The sequence below is a fragment of the Piliocolobus tephrosceles genome, chromosome 2 (assembly GCF_002776525.5).
Source record: "Piliocolobus tephrosceles isolate RC106 chromosome 2, ASM277652v3, whole genome shotgun sequence".
Lineage (NCBI taxonomy): Eukaryota > Metazoa > Chordata > Mammalia > Primates > Cercopithecidae > Piliocolobus > Piliocolobus tephrosceles.
Window position 1 is genome coordinate 107,579,368 of NC_045435.1, and position 26,959 is coordinate 107,606,326.

General features: G+C 38.7%; 1 protein-coding gene across 4 annotated transcripts in view; it reads right to left on the minus strand.

Annotated features, from left to right (window-relative positions):
• Nucleotides 1–7,650: 7,650 nt before the first annotated feature.
• The window catches only part of MFN1 (mitofusin 1), a 48,599-nt gene continuing 29,290 nt past the window's right edge, over nt 7,651–26,959 (minus strand). For 3 of the 4 annotated variants that reach the window (XM_023184806.1, XM_023184805.1, XM_023184803.3), the window contains 9 exons: nt 23,446–23,567; nt 21,636–21,762; nt 21,356–21,460; nt 20,360–20,462; nt 19,983–20,212; nt 15,144–15,296; nt 14,243–14,439; nt 10,707–10,841; nt 7,651–8,892 (listed from right to left, as the gene is read on the minus strand). In XM_023184806.1, coding sequence (XP_023040574.1) covers nt 8,814–8,892; nt 10,707–10,841; nt 14,243–14,439; nt 15,144–15,296; nt 19,983–20,212; nt 20,360–20,462; nt 21,356–21,460; nt 21,636–21,762; nt 23,446–23,567 — 1,251 coding nt within the window. In that variant the 3' untranslated portion in view covers nt 7,651–8,813. The remainder of the gene's footprint in view (nt 8,893–10,706; nt 10,842–14,242; nt 14,440–15,143; nt 15,297–19,982; nt 20,213–20,359; nt 20,463–21,355; nt 21,461–21,635; nt 21,763–23,445; nt 23,568–26,959) is intronic. The other variant, XM_023184804.3, reaches the window with a different exon arrangement.

Consider the following 26,959-nt stretch of genomic DNA (forward strand, 5'->3'; position numbering starts at 1 on the left):
CTTCAAGTTTGGTTACATCACTAACTATGGCATAACCTGCCCTTTGTATTCCATTCTCCACAAATGAACTTGCATCAGTATATAGGTTAAGGTCAGGATTAGCTAAGGGGACTTCTAAGAGATCATCTCAGGCGCCATTAAGTCTGGACTATAATTTGTTGGCAGTCATGCTCGATTGGTTCCCCATCCTCTAGGAGAAAAGTGGCAGGGTTGAGGGCCGCGTATGTACATATTTGAAGCACTGGTCCCTCAAGGAGTAGCTCCTGGTATCTAAGTAGGCGGTTGTCTGGTAGCCATAAACTTCCTTTGGCACCTAGTGTGCCATTTACATCATGAGTAGCCCAGACAGTGAGATCCTTTCCTTGTATTATTTTGATAGCCTCTGACCTAAGACAGCCACTGCTGCCAACTACCCATAAACAGTGAGGCCAGCCTTTTGCTACTACATCAATTTCCTTACTTAGGTATGCCGTTGGTTGTGGGGTTGTTCCACGAGTCTGAGTAAGGACTTGAGAGCTATCCCTGCTCTCTCTGTGATGTATAAACAGAAGTTTTGTCCTGTCGGAAGGCTTAAAGCTGGAGCCTGCTTTAAGGTTTTAAAGGCTGTTTCTGCCTCTGGTTCCCATTCTACTAGATGAGTATTTGCCCTCTGGGTTTCCTTGATTAGAGTATAGAGGGGTCTGGCTATCTCGCTATATCTGGGGATCCATAGCCAGCAAAAGCCGGTGATTCCAAGGAACCCCTGCAACTGTTTTAATGTCTTAGGGTGAGGATAAACCAATATAGGCTGTATTTGTTCCTTGCTGAGGATCCTGGTGCCTCTGGCTAAGATTAGGCCTCGACATTTGACCTTATGTAGACAAAGCTGGGTCTTCGACTTAGACACCTTGTACCCTTGATTAGTTAGAAAGTTCAAGAGATCTAGAGTAGCCTGCTGGCACCCGGTTTCCGAACTGGTAGCCAAAAGTAAATCATCCACATACTGAAGGACCAGAGTGCCTGGACTTGAGAAGTGGCCTAGATCGTGGGCCAGTGCCTGAACAGATGAGGGCTATCCCTAAACCCTTGGGGCAAGATTGTCCATGTAAGTTGGGATGTGTGGTCTGTGGGATCCTCAAAGGTAAAGAGAAACTGGGAGTCAGAGTGCAGGGGAATACAGAAGAAGGCATCCTTGAGGTCAAGAACTGTGAACCATTCTGCTTCCTCTGGTATTTGAGAGAGCAAGGTATAGGGGTTGGGTACAACTGGATATAGAGGAATTACTGCCTCATTGATGAGCCTAAGATCTTGCACTAGTCTCCACTGACCATTTGGTTTTTGTACTCCTAGAATTGGGGTGTTGCAGGGACTGCTGCATTTCCTTACTAAGCCTTGAGCTCTTAAATGCTTAACAATATTCTGTAATCCTTTATGAGCTCCAGGCCTTAAGGGATATTGCCTTTGATAAGAAAAAGTGTTGGGATCTTTTAACCTGATTTGGACTGGGTGGGCATTTTTTGCCCTTCCAAATTGTCCTTCCAATGCCCAGACTTCAGGGTTGATTCCCTCCTCAAGTAGGGTATAACAAATGAGTAACTTGTTCCCCATATTCATGTAGATAATAGCTCCAGCCTTGGCTAATATATCCCTCCCTTAATAAGGGTGTGGGACTTTCAGGCATAACAAGAAAGCCATGTGAAAAGAGCAAAGTCTCCCAATTGCAACTGAGGAGGCAGGAGAAATACCTGGTTACAGGCTGTCCCAGGATTCCTCAGATGGTAATGGACCTTGAGGACAGTCGTCCTGCCAGGAGATTAACACTGAGAAGGTCACGCCAGTGTCCAGGAGGAAGTCAATTTCCTGGCCCTCAATGGTTAAATGTACCGGGGGCTCAGCGAGGGTGATGACATGAGCTGGCACTTGCCCCTGGCACCCTCAGTCCTGTTGTTGGATCATCTGGTTGGGTGCTTCTGACCCAGAGAACTTTCGTCCTCTGGGGCAGTGCACCTTCCAGTGATTGCATGGACGAGGGGCAGCTTGTTTCTCATTGAACAATCTTTTTTAAAGTGTCCTAGTAAACCACACTGATAACAAAGCCTACCGGGTGATTGGCCTGCTCCATTTTCTGTCCTCTCTGAACCTCCAAGGTTTGTCTGTCTGAGGGCCGTAACTAAGGCTGCGGCCTTTCTCTGATCTCGCTTTTCCTGTTGGGCCTGTTCCTCTTGGTCCCTATTATAGAACACCGAGGTTGCCAGGTTTAATAATACCTCCAAATTTTGTTCAGGGCCCAGGGCTTGTTTTTGGAGCTTTCTCCTGATATCTGTGGCTGATTGGGTAATAAACTTATATTTTAGAATCAACTGACCCTCCAGTGATTCAGGTGACAGAGGAGTACATTTTCTTAAGACTCCCGTAGCCACTCGAGGAAGGCAGGATTTTCTTCCTTTCCCTGAGTTATGGTGGACATCAATGAATAATTCATTGGCTTTTTTATAATTCTCCTTAGTCCTTCTAGAACACAGGTCAACAGATGTTTGCAATTCCAGTCCCCATGATCTTAGTCAAGGTCCCAGTGGGGATCCATACGGGGGATGGCTTGCTGACCGGTAGGGAATTTGTCCCTTTATTTGGCTGTCATTCTATCATTTACTTGACTAAGACACCAGATATCTCCAAACTCTCAGGCTGCGGCTAAAACCGCATTCTTTTCATTAAAGGCCAGGGTTTGGTCTACCAATAGCATGACATCTCTCCAAGTGAGGTCGAAGGTTTGCCCTAGACCCTGTAGGACATCTATGTACCTATCAGGATCATCTGAAAACTTCCCCAGGTCTGCCTTGACCTACTTTAAGTCAGAGAGAGAGAAGGGGACGTGTACCCTGGTTGGGCTGAATTCCCCTCCCCCTACAGCTTGAAGGGGACATAACTGATAGCCTGAGGGTTTTTGTGGTCCTTTGGAGATTTCTTTGTGTATTTCCTTCTGGGCAGGAGAGATTAGAGGAGGATTATCATTAATAGGAAGGGGAGCTATAGGGAAGCTAGGATATGGGGCTAAGAGGTCCTCCTGTGGGATGTAAATTGCAAGCTTTGCATAGTTGTGTATTCTCCCTCAATGAAAGGAAAGCTTGGATATAAGGTATTTCACTCCATTTGCCTTCCCTCTTACAAAAAAGGTCAAGCTGCAGGATAGTATTGTAATTTGTACTTCCCTCAGGTGGCCATTTTTCCCCATCAGAGAGAGAATATATTGGGGCCAAGCAGTAGTGCAAAAAAAAAATGAGCCGCCTCTTTTTCAGGGTTTGTGGGTCAAATTGGTCCCAATGGCTTAGGATGTATTTTAAGGGTGAGCCTGTTGATGCCTGAGTGTTCCCCATCTGAAAGACAAAACCGTCCGCAGTTTTGGTTTGTTTCTCTCCCTGCCCAGTGGTCCCTGGATCCTGCTGATCAGAATAGCTGCACTCACCAACGCAGCAGCAGAAACACTAGCTTTCCTCCCAGACCACATGGAGGACCAAGGAAGGTCGGATTTAGTGGCCCTTACTGAGGCATTCTTGAAAACCTGCACCCTTTCCTCCCAGACCACAAGGATGACCGAGAAAAATCGGATTTAGTGGCCCTTACCAACACATTCTCGAAAATCTGTTAAGAGTCTTAAGCATTCTCCTATTAGTATTGGGACTTTACCCCTGTCCTATGAAGATGTTATGCCCCAAAAATGAAGTGGAGGGCCATACCCTGAGGGAGGGAAGGGATCTCCAGGGTTGGAAGAGTGACACCTTTTGTCCTCACTTACATGAACAGGAAGGATACAATTTCTGAGGCTCCTCATAGCCTAGCTTCAGGAATAGCTTTTGTTAGGCCAGCTAGTCTGAGGAGGGATCCTAAAATTCCAGGTAGTCCCCTCCATGACGGGGCTTTGGGCAAAAATTATGTCTTCTGATTGGTGAGCCAGGGTGCCTAAAGAAGGCAACAGAGTCTTGGAGTTTATACTAGAAGTCATTCTTACAGGAGAAACTAGAAAAGCAACAGAGACAGGGAGTGATTTTTAGAAGCGGGACTAGCCTCGGAGAAGAGAGGTGAGAGGAAATTTGTCCAGCACGCATTAGGACCCAGGGGACAAGGGTCAGGATAGATAGAATAGATAGGTGAGTCTGGCTTGGGCGACATGCCTTTGAGAGTTCCGCTCATGGCTGCAGGGTCAACCAACTTCTTGTCAGGAACCTGGAGCTGCATGGCTTTCCTCCCTGTCGACCCTCGGCTCAGCCCAGAAGTACAGGAAAAGTGGAAGCTGGTTCTAGGCAAACCAATGCTCCCAACTCCGAAGAGTCAAGGGTTGTCAGAGAACCCTTTCCCAGAAAGCCTGACACCCGTGTCTTTAGTCCAGCAGCCATGCTAGTTGCTTTTAACTGGCTGACAGGTGCCCAGTATTTAGCCCCCAAATTCTAAGAAAAAATAGGACAGAATAGCAAGCAAAAGGGGTCCATTGGTGCTCACCGATCAGCGATAGTCGATGTCCCACTGCTTGGCGATAGGCAAGATTCTCACCGCGTGGTGATAGGTGAAAGTCCCATCTGGGTCACCAAAATGTGTCCGGAATTGGTGGGTTCTTGGTCTTGCTGACTTCAAGAATGAAGCCGCAGTTCTTAAAGACGGTAGTCCAGAGTTTGTTCCTTCAGGTGTTCAGATGTGTCCCCAGTTTCTGGTGCGGACCCTTCCTTCTGGTGGGTTGGTGGTCTCGCTGACTTCAGGAGTGAAGCTGCAGACCTTCACGGTGAGCGTTACAGCTCATAAAGGTGGCATGGTCCCAAAGAGTGAACAGCAGCAAGATTTATCCTACAGAGCGAAAGAACAAAGCTTCCACAGTGTAGAAGGTGACCCCAATGGGTTGCCACTGCTGGCTCAGGGCAGCCTGCTTTTATTCCCTTATCTGACCCCACCCACATCCTGCTGACTGGTCATTTTACAGAGAGCTGATTGGTCCGTTTTACAGAGAGCTGATTGGTCCATTTTGACAGAGTGCTGACTGGTGCATTTACAATCCCTGAGCTAGACACAGAGTGCTAGAGAGAAAAGTTCTCCACATCCCCACTAGGTTAGCTAGATACAGAGTACTGATTGGTGTCTTTACAAACCTTGAGCTAGACACAGGGTGCCGATTGGTGTATTTACATCCCTTAGCTAGACATAAAGGTTCTCCAAGTCCCCACTAGACTCAGGAGCCCAGGTAGCTTCACCTAGTGGATCCCGCACTGGGGCTGCAGGTGGAGCTGCCTGCCAGTCCCGCTCCATGCACCCACACTCCTCAGCCCCTGGGCAGTCAATGGGACTGGGCGCCATAGCACTGGGCAGCGCTCATCAGGGAGGCTCGGCCGTGCAGGAGCCCACAGCGGGTGGGGGACGCTCAAGCATGGCGGGCTGCAGGTCCCGAGCCCTGCCCCATGGGAAGGCAGCTGAAGCCCAGCGATAATTCGAGCGTAGCACTGGCGGGCCAGCACTGCTGAGGGACCCAGTGCACCCTCTGCAGCTGCTGGCCTGGGTGCTAAGCCCCTCACTGCCCAGGGAAAGCAGTGCTGGCCACCCACTCCGAGTGCGGGGCCCACTGAGCCCATGCCCACCCAGAATGCGCTGGCCCGCGAGTGCTTCACGTAGCCCCGGTTCCTGCCCACGCCTCTCCCTCCACACCTCCCTGCAAGCAGAAGGAGCCGGTTCCAGCCTCAGCCAGCCCAGAGAGGGGCTCCCACAGTGCAGTGGCAGGCTGAAGGACTCCTCAAGTGCCATCAGAGTGGACTCTGAGACCGAGGAGGCGCCGAGAGCGAGCTGCTAGCATGTTGCCACCTCTCAGTATTGTATAACACATACTAATGACTAGTATATGTAACTCTGACTTACTCTTTTACTGTATTATACTAATGAGGAGATACCAAACCATTATGAGTTTTCAAGTTTAAGTACTTTCATACAAAGGTTATGGCCTTAAGCTTTGTAACCTAAATTAGCAGTGTGTGATCTTAGACATTGTTTTTCCATGTTGTAGTTGTTACCTAATCCCACTTTCTGTGGCCTGTACCATTTCTTGGGTTATAAATCAGCAATAAAAGCTAAACACCAAAATTAATTTGCATTAGTATACTGCATTCTAGTGTCAATTTGCCCAGAAGAACAGTAATGCAGTCAAAAGAGGTCTCCTCAAGATAACTTACATATCTACCACAAAAGTAATTAAGAATGAAAGATTAAACCTCACTTACTACTAGTATAAATGCTACATTTGTCAACCATCAGGCAAACAGGTTTTATTTTCATCTTGCAACCTTGTATACTGAAAAAAAAATTTTTTTTAAAGATTATACAAAGTTTAATCCTGCAAACATACAAAGTAAACAAGTGTATGTGCAATAACATTGAAGTACATCACTCATAATCACATAATTTCTGTATAATTCATGGACTTGGTCATAGGTGCACATATTTCCAGGCATAAGACTTGGCTTTCATTATTTTACTGTTCCATTTCCAACATTCATTATGTTTTCACAATCCATCAGATAGAACTACATAAAACAAGTGATGGAAAAGTTGCCATACCAAACCTACTACACCAGTGGCCCCCAAATTTACTGTGCATCAGAAACACCTGGATGGCTTGTTAAACCATAGATTGCTGGACCCCAAACCTACTGTTTGACTCCATAGGTCTGGGTTCAGACCCAAGAATCCACACTTCTTGTAAGTTTGAAGGTGATTATAGCTGTGCGTGGTGGCTCACGCCTGCAATCCCAACACTTTGGGAGGCAGAGGTAAAAGGATCACTTGAGCCTGTGAGTTCAAGACCAGCCTGTACAACATGGGGAAACCTCGTCTCTACAAAAACTAGCCAGGCATGGTGGTGTGTGCCTGCAATCCCAGCCACCCAGAAGGTTGACGTGGGAGGATCACCTGAACCCGAGAGGTTGAGGCTGCAGTGAGACATGATCACGCCACTGCACTCCATCCTGGGTGACAGACTGAGACCCTGTCTCAGAAAAAGAAAAAGAAGTAATGTCGATGATCCAGGACCAAACTGTGAGAACCACTGTATTATACTAATGAGGTGATACCAAACCATTATGAGTTTTCAAGTTTAAGTACTTTCATATAAAGGTTACGGCCTTAAGCTTTGTAACCTAAATTAGCAGTACGTGATCTTAGACATTGTTTTTCCATGTTGTAGTTGTTACCTCATCCCACTTTCTGTGACCTGTACCATTTCTTGGGTTATAAATCAGCAATAAAAGCTAAACACCAAAATTAATTTGCATTAGCATACTGCATTCTAGTGTTAATTTGCATAAAAATATATTTTTGAAAGGCTTCAATGGCCTAGTGTTCTCTTCTAAGATATCTTGAAAAATAGAGTTGCACCTGCTGTAAAAAGGCTGAGTAGCATCTAGAAGCCTTAAAAGGCATAGAAAAGGAAGGATTGTGTATTCAAAGAAAAAAAGCCTTAAATTTTATCCCTCCCATGAAAAGGAAGCGTAAACTACACGTGGCCAAATGTACTGTGTTCCCTGGGATTGTGCATTTCTAACAAGTGTCTAGGAGATATTGATCTGGTAGTCCTATATTTTGTCTAGCAAACTCCTAGAATGGTGTCATTTTTGTACATTTCCATTCCATCTGAGTTTCAATCAATTTTTTTTAACTTCAAAGATTTTATTTGATTCATTAAAGAGGAAACTGGTGAGGTATTTCTACCAGCTCAAGGGAGAATTTTGTAAACGCTACATGTATTGATCAGAAATACTGAAATGAATGTGCAAATGGAGGCAAAACTGGCCTCTTCCACAGTGGGGAAGAAAGTCAACAGAACCTCCACTAGGCATAATTTACATGTGTACAGACTCAATCAGCTTTTAATATAGAAAGATATTTGAACCCAAAATCTTTCATTAAGGTAAAAAATACAGTAATAATTTTTAATGAAATCCTGGAAAATTGATACAAATAAAATTAAAAGCCTCCAATGGGGTAGAATCCAGCAATATCCTAGACAAATGCCTCCTGAAGAACAGCTTTTTTAAAACATCACTGTTATCATTCAAAATTCAGACCTCTATCTTTGGCTATTTTTATCTCTTCAAACTTTACTCCTAAAATTGCGCTAGGAAAGCTTGCCTTATTGTAATCATAATTGGAGCAAAGCTGAAAATGTGTCTTTAGAAACATCTAAGGAAATTACTTAGACTCAGATACTTGTAAGTGACCATAACAAGCTTTTATCCTGTTTCACGTCAGTTTTAATGGGAATAAAAAGTAAAAACAGCACATTTATTAGCGGTTCACATAGCTGCCATGATGGCAAAGTGACTGTAACTTGCATAAATAATACACTCAAGGACATTCCACACTCCTTGGTGGTTCCAGCAATGCAATTTATTAAATAAAATTAAAAAGTGACCATTCCCATGAAAGAAAGCATCAAAAACTAGTTTTGAGAAAGAAGATGAAAGGCTCAATCTCTAACTCCTGGATGCCAGGAAGCAGAGTTTTTCAGAATCAAAAACAAATTAAGAGCTCACAGCCCCACCCCTCAGGGGTCACATAAGTTGGTACTGTTGCTTGTAACTAATTCATGATTTTAGCCCTTTCTTTACCCAAAATTAAAACTAAGGACATAACACTCTTCAAAAATACACATACCCTGAGATAGATCATTACCAGAATCTACACAGGGCTTTGCTATTTAGGTACAGTTAGTACAATTCATATTTAAAGTCATTTCATAAAAATAACAACTGTCCCAATCTTACAAGTTTCATTTCCTCCCATCATGGTCACCAAAGCAATCTCTATTGTTAGGATTCTTCATTGCTTGAAGGTAGAAACTGCTTAGCAAAATTCTCCAGCTCATTTTCAAGTTGAACAGCTTTATTTCTAATTAAAAAAAAAAAAACAACAATCTAATTACCATAAAAGTCAAGGAGAAAAGTGCATTCCATCCATTATTAAAAGACAAAAACTTTAATAATAAACAACGAAGAGCATAACAAACAGTGGAATCACATCTTACACGGGAGTTATATCCTAAGTTACCTAGAGTCGTGATTATGCTTGCAAATTCCCTTTAAATAATGCACAAAGTACAGAGTGTTTCTTACGGACATATAAGGAAACTAGCAGATGTTACAGCGGCAACGGCATACCAAAAATATTTCCTTTAAACACTAGATTCATCCTTGATGCAGCCAAATGCCCACAAGAGAGGAAAACTGGAACTAAAACTGTCAGAAAACCAGATTTGTTTCCCATTCTCATACTATGCCAGGGCACATATTCATTGCGTGGGCTCTCTCTCTCCATTATGGAGCAGGGAGGGGTCTTATTTTACTTTATTCCTGCGTGCATATGCTTCAGGTCACACAAGTGAAGTGTATATCAGCTCTGAACTCTACTGTATATATTTCTTGAGGTAGCTTTCCTGCAGCGTAAGCACATTAAATTCTATTCAAATGGATGAGCCTAATCTAGTAAAAAATGGAGATTCCAAATGTTATGGTATTTGATTTTTTTAAACTTTTTTCTATTAGAAAAATGATTAATTAGCAGACCAAAAATATTCACACTTACTCAAGCCAGTCTTTCCCAAATCAGAAAGCTACACGACTAATGCCAATAATCTATTTTATCATTTGTTTTATTATAACAAAATGAAATACTACTTAAAAACTTACCTAGGTATTTCTCTATCAAAAGCTGAATAAATTAAAACCAAAATTAACCACAAAAACTTACAGGGTTAAGTTTAAGGTTAAGACAAAAAACCAATTTCTACTGCAGTTTCACCAAATTTGAAAGGTATATTTGGGATGAGCTGACTTAAAATAGGAGCAATCGAATACATACAATTCACATGGGTGGGTGAGGGTGGAAATATCTAAGTGACAGGCAGTCATCTTTTCCAGAGATTTTGAAACTAAGGTGCAATGAACACGTGTGTTGGTCAGATGAAGACACTATGGATAATCACTACTATGGGTGTTTTAAGCACGTCCAAAAATCCAGGTCACAAAGACAGTCCCTCCAATTTGTAAACATTGACTACTAAGCTATTCTTACACGGGCAATTTTGTGTAGTATGTGTCCTAGAAGTAACAGCAGGGACTAAGTGAGGTTTAATCGTTCTTCCAAGACATTCTGACAAGCGAGCCTAATGGGTAAGCATAAGTAAGAAAGCTGAAAGTTAAGTTCTTAAGCACTGAGTAAGAATTCCCAACTACAGACCGAATGGTGACACTTTGTCTTGTCCCCAAAAGCAAATTTCATTAGACCCTAAATAATATATAATGAATCATATCAAACCAGAAATCCACATTTTATCAGGAAATCTTACTTTTGTTATGATTTAAGTATACACAATCAATAGTCTCCCATGAAAACAGAAGTTATGAGTCTTGAACATATACAACTAAAAACCACTTCTAATTATACAACTTCTGTTCTAAAAGGGACAAATATAGCCTAATGAAGAGTAAATTTGGATCTATAAAATTTCTTTCGATTCAGATTTGTTTTCTTGTTGAAATTAGCCTTCAGTGAAATTGTAAAACACATGGAATTCAATATGGAAGATTTTCATTCAAACCAACATAAAGAGCTATTATGTATGAATACAAATTCATTAATAATTTTACATATTTTGTAATGAGATGAGTAAATGTTCAAATTATTGAGAAGAAAGGTTTACATACCTTAAGAGCTTTGAATTGTTTTGTATTTTTTCCAACTGATCTATTTCTTTCGGTAATCTAGCAATTTCTTCTTCCAGTTGTTTTTGAGTAATATCAACTTGTTGGCACAGGCGAGCAAAAGTGGTAGCCATTTTTCTTAAAATAAAAATTTAGAAGCAGTCATAAATGTCTTCAAAAATGAATAAGCTTTAATTTAAAGCTCACATAAAAAGGAGAACACAAGTTTTAAAAAACTTCTAAACTATAGGAAATCAGAACACTAAGAATGCTAAGAGGGAAGGTATGGCACTAGTGGGCTGAATTTTATCCTGGCTCTTTAGAGATGATATTACCTCTGCTATATGGCTGTGAACAAGAACAAGCTACATAAAGACAAAAGACAGGTCTGTTTCTCCAGAAACACAATAAACCTTACTCATGCTTGGGATCCTGCCCCATCAAAGTAAGAAATTATCAAGAACAGAAAAAAAATTCCACGAACTTTCGTGACATAGGCAAAAATGCCTTACTATAGCAAAATTTAACAATATTTCTAGAATCAAAGGGTTATATTTGAGAGCTTAAATTAATATAGCAACTTTGGCAAACATTGTATTTTTAAATGGGAGCATACCTCTTCCCATTCCACCAAATCCCAGTATTAGACATGAAGCATGTGTCATTCTTTTAATATTTTGTTAAATATATTTACTTAGTTTATTTTAATTGAGATATTATTTGAGGTTGCCTCCATTAACGTGCCAAGTCTTCTAAGAAAGAGGATCAAGTCAAGTTTTTATTTCCCATAACCCCTAGCATGAATTGCTACATGGGAGCCAATTAATAAATGTTTGATAATCAATGCATGGAAAGCTACATTAACTTTGTTTTTATTTATATGAATTTCAGCTGATTTCTTTGGATGTCCAAATATGTTAATTAGATGAAAACTCATTCTTAATATAAATTACAACTATCAGATAAAATAGAGGCTCAAAAAAATTGGTCAATGAATGAATGAATAAATGAACAAATTCCTCAAATTTGAGGTCTCCTGGTAACCATTCTCTGCAATTATTAACTGTTACTTCAGGCTTTGATTTTGTATCTGAAACAGTTTACCGTTCCTGCAATTCCTGTCTCCTGAGTCTGAACAATTTCATATACTACTGCAAAGTTATTTGTTTTAGAGCTGAGTGTTGGTGACATCACTCTCAAAATTCCTAATTATCCAAACCCCAGTCTACACATACAGACAAGGCCACATCCTGTAATGAAGTCTATAACTGAATGTATGTACACAGCTTATATACACGTGCCACACTGAAATTTTTCTCTTCATGTCCTTGAATGCATTCCTTTCCCCTTACCTTCCTGCTTTTGATTTGGGTTGTTGTCTCCATCTTATCTTCTGATACAGCGTGTTCAAATCTCATATGCTACACATCTCCTCTAGGAAATCTTTATTGATCTACTATCCTTCATGATTTAAGTAACTTGTACAGCCTTGTCTTATGATAATAGTTTATCTTCTTATATTTCTTATCACTCTTACTTTGTATTATAATTATGTAAATGTTAGTTTCTCCCATTAAACTGAAGTTATCTTGAACTCAAAGAATTTTTAAATTCTGCTCTCAAGAGGCATCCAAATACAGAACATTGTACCCTGACTTGACTGGAGTTCTATATATTTTTACCACATGAATGAAACAAATATTTAAGTTGCATAAAAGCAGAAACCGGGTCGACTTAGGTATATGTTATAATAAAATTCTCCTGAGATCTAAAAATAAAATAGCATTTAACTTATAAATTTGAACTGCGAGAGCAAAAATACATTACACTCACCGTGAAATCAGGAGTCTGCCTACCATTAAGTTCATTTGTTAAATGCTAAGAATTCATTCAGCTTTCTTAGACTGCTTGGCCAGGCGATCTCTCTATTCATTCAGTTTTCTTAATTAAGAAACCACAAAGATCTAGCTGGGTGCAGTGGCTCACGCCTGTAATCCCAACACTTTGGGAGCCCAAGGCAGGTGGATCACTTGAGGTCAGGAGTTTGAGATTAGCCTGGCCAACATGGTGAAACCCTGGCTCTACTAAAAAAAAAATACAAAAAAAAAAAAAAAAAAAATTAGCTGGGCATGGGGCTGGGCGTGGAGGCTCATGCTTATAATCCCAGTACTTTGGGAGGCCGAGGCAAGTGGATCATGAGGTCAGGAGACGATCGAGACCACCGTGGCCAACCTGGTGAAAACCCCATCTCTACTAAAAATACAAAAAAAATTAGCCAGGTGTGGTGGCATGCACATGTAGTCCCAGCTACTCAGGAGGCTGAGGCAGAAGAATTGCTTGAACCCAGGAGGCAGAGGTTGCAGTGAGCCGAGATCGCGCCACTGCACTCCAGAGTGAGACTCTGTCTCAAAAAAAAAAAAAAAAAAAGCTGGGTGTGGTGGCATGTGCCAGCTACTCGCTTGAATGCAGGAGGTGGAGGCTGCAGTGAGCCGAGATTGTGCCACTGCACTCCAGCCTGGGCGACAGAGGGAGACTCTGTCTCAAAAAAAAAAAAAAAAAAAAAAAGAAAGAAACCACAAATATCTTAAGGGCAACTATGTATTTTTGAGATATAGTCTCTCACTCTGTTGCCCAGGCTGGAGTTCAGTGGTGTGATCTCAACTCACTACAACCTCTGCCTTCCAGGGTCAAGCGATTTTCGTGCCTCAGCCTCCCAACTAGCTGAGATTACAGGCATACACTACCACGCCCGGCTAATTTTTGTATTTTTAGTAGAGATGGAGTTTCACCTTGTTGGCCAGGCTGTTCTCAAACTCCCGACCTCAAGTGATCCACCTGCCTCAGCCTCGCAATGTGCTGGGATTATAGGCGTGAGCCACCTTGCCCAGCCAGGTACATAAATTTAGAACAGGTCTGCTGAAGATCTTTTGAGTTGGGCATGGTGACTCACGCCTATAATCTCAGCTACTCAGGAGGCTTGAGGAGGGAGGATCACTTGAGCCCAGGAGGTCAAGGCCAACCTGGGCAACATATTGAGACCCTGTCTCAAAAAAAAAAAAAAAAAAAAAAATTAAAAATTATCCAGGTGTGGTGGCACACACCTGTGGTCCCAGCTACTCAGGAGGTTGAGGCAGTAGGATCACTTGAGCCCAAGATTCGACGCTGCAGTGAGCCATGATAGCGCCACTATCCTCCAGCCAGGGCAACAGAGACCCTATCTCTGAAAAAAAAAAAAAAAACAACAAAAATTAAGAACTATCTTTTTAAACCCCTCCAGAGTTCTTGAGAGTTCCTATCTACCAATTTTCTAATGTTCAAACCTAACCTATCAGGAGAATGGAAAGAAGAATAGTGATTAGGAGGGAGAAATGGCAGCAGTGAGGTTTAGTATTGGTCTATTTTTTCTCATTTGTGGCGATCACAAAACATGTTCATTTTGTGATAATTCTTTGAGCAATACATTTATTTTGTGCATTTTCTGCATGTATGTAGTATTTCAGTAACTTCTTTTTAAAGGAAAGATGCACCTTTCAACTTACTGTTTTACTTGGTGACTGCAGTTCGCACTCGTGGAGCTAACAATCATCTTCAGTTTTTCAGTTGCATAGTTTACAAACTGCTGTTTAAAGGCTCGCTCCTTGGCATGGGTGGTCCAGGACAGTCTTTCATACAGATACAAAGCTCCATACATAGTTAATGAAACAGATATGAGTTTCCAGCCTATAGTTTTCCAAATCTGTAAGATAAAGTCACAGGTTAGTCTGAGAAGGAAAAACACCATTTTGGAGAGCACATTTAAAAGCATTTTAGTTCCTTATGGATCTTTGAGTTAGATACATTTGTATATTCCTTCTCTATGAGAAAACCTGAAGTTACCAGAAATCAATCAGGCTTAAAAGGGATCAGCACACAAATAAGGGAGAGCTTAATAAGCTGCCAGATTTGATAAACTGATTCAACGTATCTCAACAATAAAACAACGTTAACTATTTAAGGTCAGTTCTTTCAAAAACCAAAACAAGTATATCTATGCTGTTAATGATATAATTTTTTTTAAAAAAAACAAATTACTACTACTAAAAATAATATTTAATACTTAAGATAGATCCTCTTGATATTCAGAGAAGGCTAGATAGGGCACCTGGGGTTTTCTTATTACCCCAATGTACAAATATTTCTTTGGGTGTTATGATGTGAAAATGCTTAGGAAGTATTGAAGACCAGCTAGATGGTGACAGTTCATTCCTAAAAATGTGTGTTTTTTAAAAATTTAAGATGAGACTTGTGATATTTAATTCACTACCTTTAACCTGTAAATGTTCATACTATTTTACAGATCCTACAAACAGAAGTAAATACTATATACCTTTTCTTCTGTGAGCTAACAGGCAGCCTTGCAAACATTTCAATTTTAATTATACTAAAAGTAATCTTTCTTACCACTCCTCCAACAATAATGATACCCATAGAAGTTCTAGATGTAAGGGAAGCCAATCCTGTTACTAATGTAATCATGAGTTCTTCTTGTGATGCATTATCTGGCGTTGCTGGAGTGGTAGGAGCACTGGGAGTAGAAGCTAAAGATCTAGGGAGCTGCCAAAAAAAAAAAAAAAAAAAAGAAAAGAAAAAGGAAAAAAGATTATTATACTTAAACAACTATAAATTAAAGTTACCTTTATAAAACTCTTTAAAATTATAATAGCAAATCTATGAGGGAAAATTACCCTAAATGATGAGTATACAGCAAATATACGTAGAAAATAAAAATAATTTGGAAATTCTTGTCTACAATATGGACCAATGATATCATGAACAATAATAAATGTTCATAATATACAATGGGGTCTAAATGTAATAGGCTTTCAACTCTCAAGAGGAACGAATTGTGTTTTTAAAAAAACTAACAACAAAAGCACAATCCTTGAAACAAACAACAACAAAAAAAGATAAACCAAAAAAAAAAAAAGACTTCAAAATAAAAACCTCTTAAACTTCAAAATGCACAGCCACAGACAAGAGAAATATATTTGGGGGTGGGTGCGGTGGCTTATGCCTGTAGTCCCAGCCCTTTGGGAGGCCATGGCAGGAGGATAGCTTGAGATCAGAAGTTTGAAACCAGCCTGCGCACCACAGTGAGGCCTTGTGTCTACATAAAATTGTTTTAAATTAGCTACGTGTGGTGGCACATGCCTGTGGTCCCAGCTCCTTGAAAGCAGGGGCTGCAAGTGAACTGTGATCATGCCACCATACTCCAGCCTGGGCAGAGCAAGTCCTTGTCTCAAAAAATAAAAAATCAAATAAAAATCATATTTGGAAATCATATATGTGAGAAAGAACTTGATCCAGAATATGCAAAGAAACCCTGCAACTCTGTAGGACTCAAATAACTTAAAAATAGGTAAAAGCTTTGAATAGACATTTCACAAAAGAAGATACACAAATGGCTAGTGAGCACACAAAAAGATGTTTAAAATCATTGGTCATTAGGGAAATGCAAATCAAATCTCCAATGAAATACTACTCTATACCCACTAGAACCTAAGTATATACTAAAGAGAAATGAAAACACATGTCCACATAAAAAACATGTAGATGAATATGTATAGCAGCATTATTCATAATAGCTAAAAAGTACAAACTACCCTAATGTCCACCAACTGATGAATGGATAGTGTTATAGCTATAATGGAATATTCCTCAGCCATAATAAGAAATGAAGTACTAATACATCCTACAACACTGATACCATGATGATAAACCTTGAAAACATTATACTAAGTGAAAGAAACCAGTCACACAAGGCCGTATTTTATATGACTGCATTTACAGAAAATGTGCAGAAAGGGCAAACCCATAAATACAAGGCAGATTCATGGTGAGGCTGCAGGTGGAAATCATAATTGACTACAAATGAGTAAAACGGCTTTGGGGTGACAAAAACTAAAACTCAATTGTGGTGATGGTTTTACAATTTCACATATTTCCTTAAAAATTACTGGATAATTTTTTTAAACTTTTTCTTTTAAAAAGCTTGTATTTATTCTAATTTATTTGAAATGTGAAAACCAAATCTTCTAAAATAGAAAAGTTTCAAAAATGAATGTAGCACCACCTGCAACAGTACTGGACGAAAGCTTTATGATAAGCTTTCCCTTAAGCATACTACAGGCTGAGTGTCCCCTACCCAAAATGCTTGGGACCAGAAGTGTTTCAGATTTCAGATTTTTTAGGATTTTTGAATATTTTCATAGATATTATAATGAGCTATCTTGAGGATGGGACCCAAGTCCAAACACAAAATTCATTTATGTTTCATATACCTTATAATCATAGCCTGAAAGTAATTTTATCCAATATTTAAATAATTTTGTGCATGAAACAAAGGTTGTATACACTGACTCATCAGAAAACACAGGTGTCACTATGTCAGCCACCCATGTGAACACTCTGTGGGTGTTTGGCATCACCATCATTCTTGACTGAATTTATATGCTACTGACAAGCAATCATTTTCTTACACCTATTCACACAAAGGAACTTAACAGTAAAAATATAAGACACACCATTAATAATAGTGAAAAATAATGTATTCAAACTAAGCAGCACAGAACACCTGTATCAGCTGTTAAACAGCAACAATGGCAGGCTTTCAGTCTCTACCTACAATGCTATGTTTTGATTAAAAAGTTGCTGTACACAGTACTTTGTTAGGTGAGAAGAAACATCAGAAGCAGTTGGGGGACCAAGAAGTGGGTCCTCTAGGCATAATAAGACATTCTGCTGAATGGCTTTTTAAAATGTTTCCTGTAGTACCACCTACTTGCCTCTCTAACAATGGTTTTTGTTGAAGTCTCTCCCTGATTTTATAAACCTATTTCTTGTTCTGTTATGAATACATGCTGCTCTAGTGCTTCAAGAAGCCCATCACCATGCTGCCTATAGGCACTTGTTCTGCAGGGTCAACGACATCATCTTCATTATCACCATTATCATAATCACCTTGATTTAGAAGCATTTTAGCTCTTTTGTCATCAGTTAATGAAGGAACAACTGAAGCCTCATTGTCAATGTTAAACACTTCTTTGATATACCCTTCTTCCAGCTTACAGATGGACTCTGAAGATATTATTTTTTTTCATAAGGAGGTCAGACGTCATTTTTTCCTCACTTGACATACTTCAAAGTCACCAACTTGCTCCTCATCATCAATAAATGTAGTGACAGGCAGAGGCTGCAGGCATACACAACTGAGTCACTGTCTTCCAAGTGCTGGCATATATGGCATCCTTCATCCTAAACTCCTTGTGCTGGCAACAGCATATATGGCAGCTTTCATTTTAAACTCCTTCTGAAAACCTTCCATACTCAGCCTCAGTTGACTGCTGCTAGCATGCTGCCCAAAAAAGGTTTTTGTATTTACTCCTCATTGATCTTAGAATACTCTGGTCACAAGGTTAAAATAATGAAACATTATTTTTTATGAGAATTTCAGCTAGAGGATGAGCAGAATAGTTGTCAAGGAATAACAAAGTCTTGCAGTCATCATCTGGTCTAGCTTCCCTGCAAGTGCACACAAGCTGCTGGTATAAAATGTTTGTGAAACCAATCAGAAAAGATGTTCCTAGGGATCCATGCCTTTTTGTTCACACAATAATGGACTAGTAAAAAATTCATTCCTTGAAAACAGTGAGGACGCAAGCTTTTGCCTATCACAGCAAGTTCACATTTATGCCTGCTGCATTAGCACATCCCAGCACAGTTATTCTGTTCTTTGCATCCTTAATTCTTGTAGGGGCTGTCTTCTCAGCTGTAGTCAGTGTCTTTCTGGGTCAATAATGGCAAAACAGTGATGTTTCGTCAGCATTACAGACTTGTTCTGGAGTTGATTTTCATCAGAGACAACCTGGCATATTCATCAATGAATTTCTCTGCTGTTTTTGTGATCAAGATGCTTTACCACCACAAACCTTTAGAAAAGTTAATGCTATCTTACCTTAAATTTCTCTAACCAGCCAATTGAATACTCACAGTTCCCTTTGATTTTCAGTTCATTTTAATAGATCTTTATTTCATAACCAGCATGTCCTTAAGTGGCATGTGTTCACTGAAATGCTGATGGATCCACTCTTTCAATACATGATCAAGATCTTCATATTTAACTTCCTGTAGTGTTTTTTTTTTTTTTTTTAAATTAACTTCTGTCATCATTTTTAGCACAGAACTTCAACAGTTTAGGCCTAAAGAACAACTTTAGGAAAGTTGCTCTTTCTTTTAGGTCATATATGGTGTTCATTCCAACATCATTCTTCTGTAAGAAGTTTCTCACATTGTTAGCCAGTTTTTCCAACAGCTTAAATTTTTGTGCTATAAATAAAATAAATGCCTCTTCTTTTTCTTATCAATGTCACCCACGAGGGTATCCGTAGGCCTTTTAAACATTTTAAACAGGCTGGAAGCTATGGCTCACGCCTGTATTCCCAACACATTGGGAGGCTGAGGCAGGTCGATCACTTCAGATCAGGAGTTTGAGATCAGTCTGGCCAACATGGTGAAACCCCATCTCTACTAAAAATACAAAAATTAGCCGGGCGTGTTGGTGGGTGCCTGTAATCCCAGCTGCTTGGGAGGCTGAGGCAGGAGAACAGGATGAACCCAGGAGGTGGAGGTTGCAGTGAGCCAAGATTGTGCCACTGCACTCCAGCCTGAGCCACAGAGCAAGCCTCCATCTCAAACACATCCCCACTCAAAAAAAAATTTTTTTTAAACAGTATCTTTACACCAGAGAAAAGAGAGTAAAGAAGCCCATAGTGGGTAATGCATAAAGGTCTTGGCCCCTTGTGGGGCATCATGGGGAACCTGCTGTTGGTGCATTGGGTCTGCACGTGTGCCATTTTAGTACCCTTCATAGGTGTGCTTGTGTGGGGGAATCTGGGCATGTGTGGAAAAGATATATTGCAGTTAGAGGAGGCTGAGTCTTTCCCCTGAGGACACTGAATAAACTGTGTGTTGTGTGCTTGCCATTTTACTATGACCTCACATGAGGTCTTGTGTGGAATTTTCCACCTGTGGTGTCACCATACTCAAAAGTTTTTGATTTTGGACCTTTAAGGATTTTCAGATTGGGGATGCTCAAACTAAATATCTACCTCAGAAATGGCTCTAAGAGACAGATATTAGCTTTTAAATATGCAGATTTTGTAAAGCTGGTTTTATTATAGAAAAATCACATAAACAAAATAATAAAGGAGAGTCTAAATTGGTAGATTCAAAGATACGTACCTGAAAGATAGGCTCTGATAATCCTAGGAGCACCCTCTGAGCATTTCTAGGGCCCAAAAATCGATGTACAAGGGAAGACCAGCCCAGGGAAAAACGAAATACAATATCCTCTTGAAAATCAGAACATAACTTGTGGTAATTTAGATTATAACTGAGATCAAATTTCTGGCAAGGGATCAGTGTATGTAGTTTATCCTGTATACCAGCTGGAAGTAATGGCTTCAAATTTTCTAGAAAGAACAAAATTACAACACTTATTTTAAGAAAGAATGGTAAGTGTTTTACCTTCAATGGAACACCTAAAGGAAAATAAGCTCTTTACCAGAGTCATGAATGAAAAAACAAACCAGACATGACCTTGTAGACATAAATATTACCAATAATTTCTTGCTGGGACTGAAGCACTAAGGCGTTTACTTCATCGGTGCATCGATCAGCCAAATTTCTTCCCATACCATCCTCTATGTGCTTATTTAATTCCTGTTAACAATGGTAAATATCCATATTATTTTTTCTCCAGAAAGCATGTAGTTTTTATAAAGACATAAAAATGCAGTAAATGCCAAAATGGTCTTTATGATTTTTTGTGTGTGTGTGTGTGAGACAGGGTCTTGCTTTGTTGCTCAGGCTGGAGTGCTCTGATCTTGACTCACTGTAGCCTTGACCTCCTGGGCTCAACTGATCCTCCTGCCTCAGACTCCTGAGTAACTGGGACTATAGGAGCGTGTCGCCATGCTTGGTTATTTTTTTTTTTTAGAGGGAGTTTTGCTCTTGTTGCCCAGGCTGGAGTGCAGTGGCGTGATCTTGGCTCACTGCAACTTCTGCCTTCCAGTTTCAAGCGATTCTCCTGCCTCAGCCTCCCAAGTAGCTGGGATTACAGACGCCTGCCACTGGCTAATTTTTTTTTTGGCATTTTTAGTAGAGACAGGGTTTCACCATGTTGATCAGGCTGGTCTCGAACTCCTGACCTCGTGGTCCGTCCGCCTCAGTCTCCCAAAGTGCTAGGATTACAGGCACGAGCTACCGCCCAGCCTAACTTTGTTTTTTGTAGATTACAGTTCTCACTATGTTGCCCAGGCTGGTCTCGAACTCCGGGGCCCAAGTGATCCTTCCGCCTCGGCCTCCCAAAGTATTGAGATTACAGGCATGAGCCACTGTGCCTTGTCCTAAAATGATCTTTATCTCATTCTAAGTATAAATTTTCTATTTACTTTTTATACAAGATAGTTTACATTTATTATAAGAGGGCAATCTAACAGTTTCATTTTGTACTGATTGCCATGAAGACACTGAAATGCCAAACCATGAAATAAATGAGGGTATAGAATAATAAGAAACTGTCTCTGAATAATTTTATCTATACTTTAACTTACACTTTTATATATTTTTAATACATCTGGATTAGGATGAAACTCTGAACAAAATTCATCAACCAAAACAGACAGTCGACAAATTTCATCTGTCATTGCACATGAAACCTGAAAATATGAAAAATTCGGAGTTAAAATAATTAAACAAGATTATCAATTACTCAAAAAAATTAAGTTGAAAAATCTTAAAACATTCTTTTAAAGTAACAGGAATAACATTTTTAGCTTTATCAAAAATAATTTCCATCCAGGTTATTTTAATCATGAAGCTACTGTTACCCACTTTGTTTGCCACCTCCTCGGTAACCTCCTTGATTTTTTTCTTAACATCCAGTGTTAAAAGGTTCATCTGGTTTCGAATAAAGTCCAGTCTATCAATTTGGTCTTCCCTCTCTTCCACTGAATAATGCCTATTTCAGTAATAAAGAGTAATCAACGTTCAGGGTAGACTGAAGTCCTAAAGCATTTCAGCAAGGGACTCATTCATGGATTGAACCATCTATTAGTATGACCCAAGAAAAAAAAAACTTGTAACATCTGAAAGGATTCAAGTAATATTTCACTTATAAAGTATTTTATATAGACCATTTGATAGAAACCACGTTTCTCTGCCCATGTGGCACCTAAAATCCAGAAAGGATAAATAAGAATTCTAAGTCTTCAAACACTTCATAAATATGAACAGGCAAAACAGAATGCAATATTGACTTTAGTTAATAAGCAGGGGTCAGCATATGGCACCTTACAAGTCAAATCTAGCCAGCTGCCAGCTTTTGTTAAAGTTTTCTTGAAATGCAGCCACACCCATTCATTTACCTATTATCTATCTATGGCTGCTTTTGCTCTAAAACTGTAGAAATGAGTAGCTCCAAGACACTTTATGGCCCATAAAGCCTAGAATATTTACTGTCTGGCTCTTTTTTTTAAAAAAAGTTTGTTCACCTCCAGCTGATACAGGGAAAAAAAAGGTCTGAGATCCATTTAAGAAGATCTTTTACTTAAGAAGTTCCCAAGACATTATGATTACACGATCCTCAAATCACATTTTCTTTGTGCTATACTTTGTTCAATGTCCTATGTCTTTAAAAATAACTACTAATTAAATCAATCTTATAGACCAAAATTTGGGTACTACAACAAAGCAACTGAGCTAGAAGGAACTGCTATAGCAGCGCAATCTCATTAAACAGAGGCGACACAGAGGCTCTACGCAGGGGCTGAGTTCAGACTCACGGTTCTGATCCTTGCATTTTATATGCTGGCAGTTCTCTGCATTTGAACTTAATTCATTCCTAAGAAAGTACCATTATAAAGCAACACACAGGGACATGAGAGAGTCTTTGTTCCCAGCAAGAGCAAATACATTTAAAATTCCAATGTTATGACATCTTGGACTTAAGCTTTGATGCTTTTATGTTTCCTTTAACTGGCTTAAGTCCACTGAAGGTCCTATTGAGGCTTAACATCATTACTTTTGTCACATCTAGTAACATTCCATTCTGTGTTTCAAGCATACCAAGTTTGTGAGAATTATACTTTTTATCAATAATGCTGGTATTTTCATATATTCATTGCCACCTTTACAAGGTAACACATAGTATAAAATAACGCCATACAGTATAACATAAAGGGTACTGCTTACCGAATCAACTTTCTGGTTGGCAGGTAGCATCACCTTGTTTGTTCATCAGGCGATAAACAAACACAACTAGTATAAAATAGTGATTTCAAAATACCGATGTATGACTATATTAAAAAATGGGTTGTGGGTTGAATGCAAAAAGAGGATCACCTGTTTTGGACTTCTTCATGAAAATCTGCTTGAAGAAATAGCCATAAAACATTTTAAAAATCACAATTCATACACAGGAATAGTGAGGTCCAGGGAATATAAATGATGTGTGCAAGGTTGCAGAATAAATATTGACACTTTCAAATATGCACTTAAAAAATACAAGTAGGCATCAGTTAAACCCACAAGGCTGATTTCACTGTAAAAAGTATTTATAGTACAACAATTTAAAACCTCAGTCTTAACAAAAATCTGACCAAAAAAACTAACATTTTTATGTTGCAACGAAACAAACTCATACCTTTTCTCTTCAGCTGCCAGGTTTATTGAATCCATTATGTTTTTCACAGTAGCTAGTATCTGTTTAGCTCTGATAGTGTGCTGTTCAAACTTTGTTTTCACTGCTGACTGCGAGATACACTCCTGCGAGGGGCCCAAGCCATAACACATTACTGTAATTCCATCGCAACATTTTCAGGAATTTAAACACAAGAACTTGCTGTTTGTAACTTTAACCCAAACAGAAATAAAGATAGAAAATAAATGAGTGATAAAAGCACAACTTAAAATTACAAAGGTGAAAAAAATACAAAGACTCAAAAGTAAAAAGGGCTTTAGCAGCAAGTTACCATCTTTGTGTATTTTTACACAGTAATGTGCAATGGTTTGACTCTAACATTAAAAAAAATAAACAGGGTACTATTTTCAATGTTAAAAAATTTTCTCATTAGAATTACTATTTTTTATCTGGATCACCTTTAATCCAATTCTAGTCCTTCTATCTAGATTCTTCTCATACTTGAAATAGATATAACCTAGTAAAGTTCTTAAATAAGATGTGAATTAGAACAATTCCTTATTTAATAGCTGAATGATACAATGATTCCTGTAAGTTCGCTAAAAAAGACTTTTCTGGATTAAAATGTGAAGAATTTGAAAGCTAATATTTAACAATGTAACATCTAAAATTGTTTATAGAAAAAATATCTGCAGCTATTTAGAAGATAATTGTAATTACTTTCATTAGAATATAGTATGTACACAAAGGCCTGAATCATGCCCTATCTCATTTGTTTTATCTTCAAGCTAACAACCCATTAATAGTTGTTATAAATCAGTGTTTTATAACCAGTATTTATTTAAATAAAAAATACATCACAAGCATCACATGTATCGATGGATACATTTTGCAACATTTTTGTTTCAATTTTCTTTTTCTTCTTTTTTTTTTTTTTTGAGACGGAGTCTCGCCCTGTTGCCCAGGCTGGAGTGTAGTGGCCTGATCTCGGCTCACTGCAAGCTCCACCTCCTGGTTTCATGCCATTCTCCTGCCTCAGCCTCCCGAGTAGCTGGGACTACAGGCGCCCGCCACCACACCTGGCTAATAATGTTTTGTATTTTTAGTACAGGTGGGGTTTCACTGTGTTAGTCATGATGGTCTTGATCTCCTGACCTCGTGATCCACCCGCCTCGGCCTCCCAAAGTGCTGGAATTACAGGCGTGAGCCACCGTGCCCGGCCTTCAATTTTTAATATATAGAATACTTGTTATCTAAGAAATACATATAAAAATTTATATATATATATATATACATAAAAATATATATATATATTTTTTTGGACAGTCTTGCACTGTCACCAAGGCTGGAGTGCAACGACATGATCTTGGCTCACTGAAACCTCCACCACCCAGGTTCAAGTGATTCTCCTGCTTTAGCCTCCCAAGTAGCTGCAATTACAGGCATGCACCACCATGCCTGGCTACTATTTGCATTTTTAGTAGAGACAGGGTTTTGCAATGTTGGCCAAACCGGTCTCCAACTCCTGACCTCAAGTCATCTGCCTGCCTCAGTCTCCCAAAGTGCTGCGGTTACAACAGTGAGTCACCACGCTCATCCTATAAATATATATTTACTATGATTTATCATTTAAAGTTTATAAAATTGTTATATTACAATTTGTCTTTCATCTTTTCTTCATGGAAAGTCAAATTCTGCACTGAAATACAGCACAGTAACTACTATAGATGTTTTACAAGAGACTTATTTTCTATGATAAATTTTTTAAAAATTAGGGATATATTAATTATCTGATACTCCAATGAATTAATCTTCTTGAACCTCTATATATTTAGCTAATACAAATCGTGGTAATTGCTTCCTGAAGTTCATTACTATCCTTCCTTTGTTAAAACAAATGGCTTTTAAGCTTCAAAAGGCATTTACTTAATACTCTAGTGCTACATTTGTTATCCTGAAATCATCAGGATGCTATATGTATATTCAGTGTCCTATTTATGACCTATGCTTAGTCTTCATGTCTCTGAAGTTATTTGAGCATTCAGAAAGACAACAATCTCCTTTGCCATTTTAGCTCCCCACTTCAGCATTTTGTTTGAGGTAGAGAAAACAAAACAGATTATTTAGCTATAGAGCACATGAGGGTAATTCATTTAGTCAATATTTAACTCTGAAGCCATTACTTTCTTACATTGCCTAGCTTCATTTTTGCCCATGGTGAAGCTCATTTATGCATTAGTCATTTTCACTGATTTTGAAAAGATTAATGTAGGAAGTTATAGTATTCCTGTTCTGTACACATCTAAAGATAAAACATTCCTGGATGTTTTCTTTTTATTTTTTCTTTTGTTTTGTTTTTTTCTGGATGTTTTCTTCTTTAAAATCACCAATAATTATATAATAATGAACATTTGTAAACTACTTATTTTTTAATAATTAAAAGAATGCATTGATTTTATTTTAAATAAATGCCTCGTAAATGTGTCAAATTAACTTCCGCAAAAATTATAATAGAAACAAAAATATTTTTAAAGGAAAAATATTAAAATAAAGTCGATATTCCTCGATGAAGCAGATCTAGATATCAGCAATGAAGATCCAAATTTGTAGATAACAGCACAGTGTTAGAGCTAGACGAGACAGAAAAGATCTCCAAAAGTTATTAGGCAATATAAGTTTCTTTCTGATTCAAAAATATATAATGATGAGTAAGCATAGAGAAGAAAATAATCAATCTTCTAATTAAAAAGTATCCCACAGTGGTGCTCCCACTGATCTGTAGGATATTTAAGAGGTACCTTGAAAAAAAGAACATTCTACTCCAAATAAGTATGGGTAGTGTTAATTTTAATAAAGTCCCCTTCTAAGTTATTTCTCAGCATCCTTAATACACTAATATGCTAATTAATCTCTATGGGGAACATATATACTATGCAGCAGTTCCCAGACTTATTTTATCAGGAACTCTAATCATACATTAATATTAATTTATATGTACAATTAAAACATAAAACCAACAAACTTGTCAATTTCCCTTGAAAATAGACCCTACAAACACCTAACAATATGCTATTCATCACTGCCAACTTATTTTGGTGTATTTTCAACAGAAAAGTGCAAGAACTATACCTTTCATCTAGATATATCAAATACTAACATTCAGCCCCTTTTGTTTACTTCTCCTCTCCCTCCATACACATGCTCCATACTTTCTATCTTGTGTGAGGGCATATAGATATATATAATATTTATATATTACATATAATAAATATAATCTTGCAATATATATATAAAATGTATGCCCCCATATATATAAAGAGAGGCATACATTTTTATGTATACTTATGTATTATTTTCCTTCCTAAACATTTTGACAGGATTTTACTGCATCACAAGCTTATTACTAAATACATCAACACTTGTCTTCTAAGAAAGAAAACATTTATTTGCACAATCACGAAACAACTGTATTCAGAATATTTACCATTGAGACAATACTATTATCTAACAAACAGTT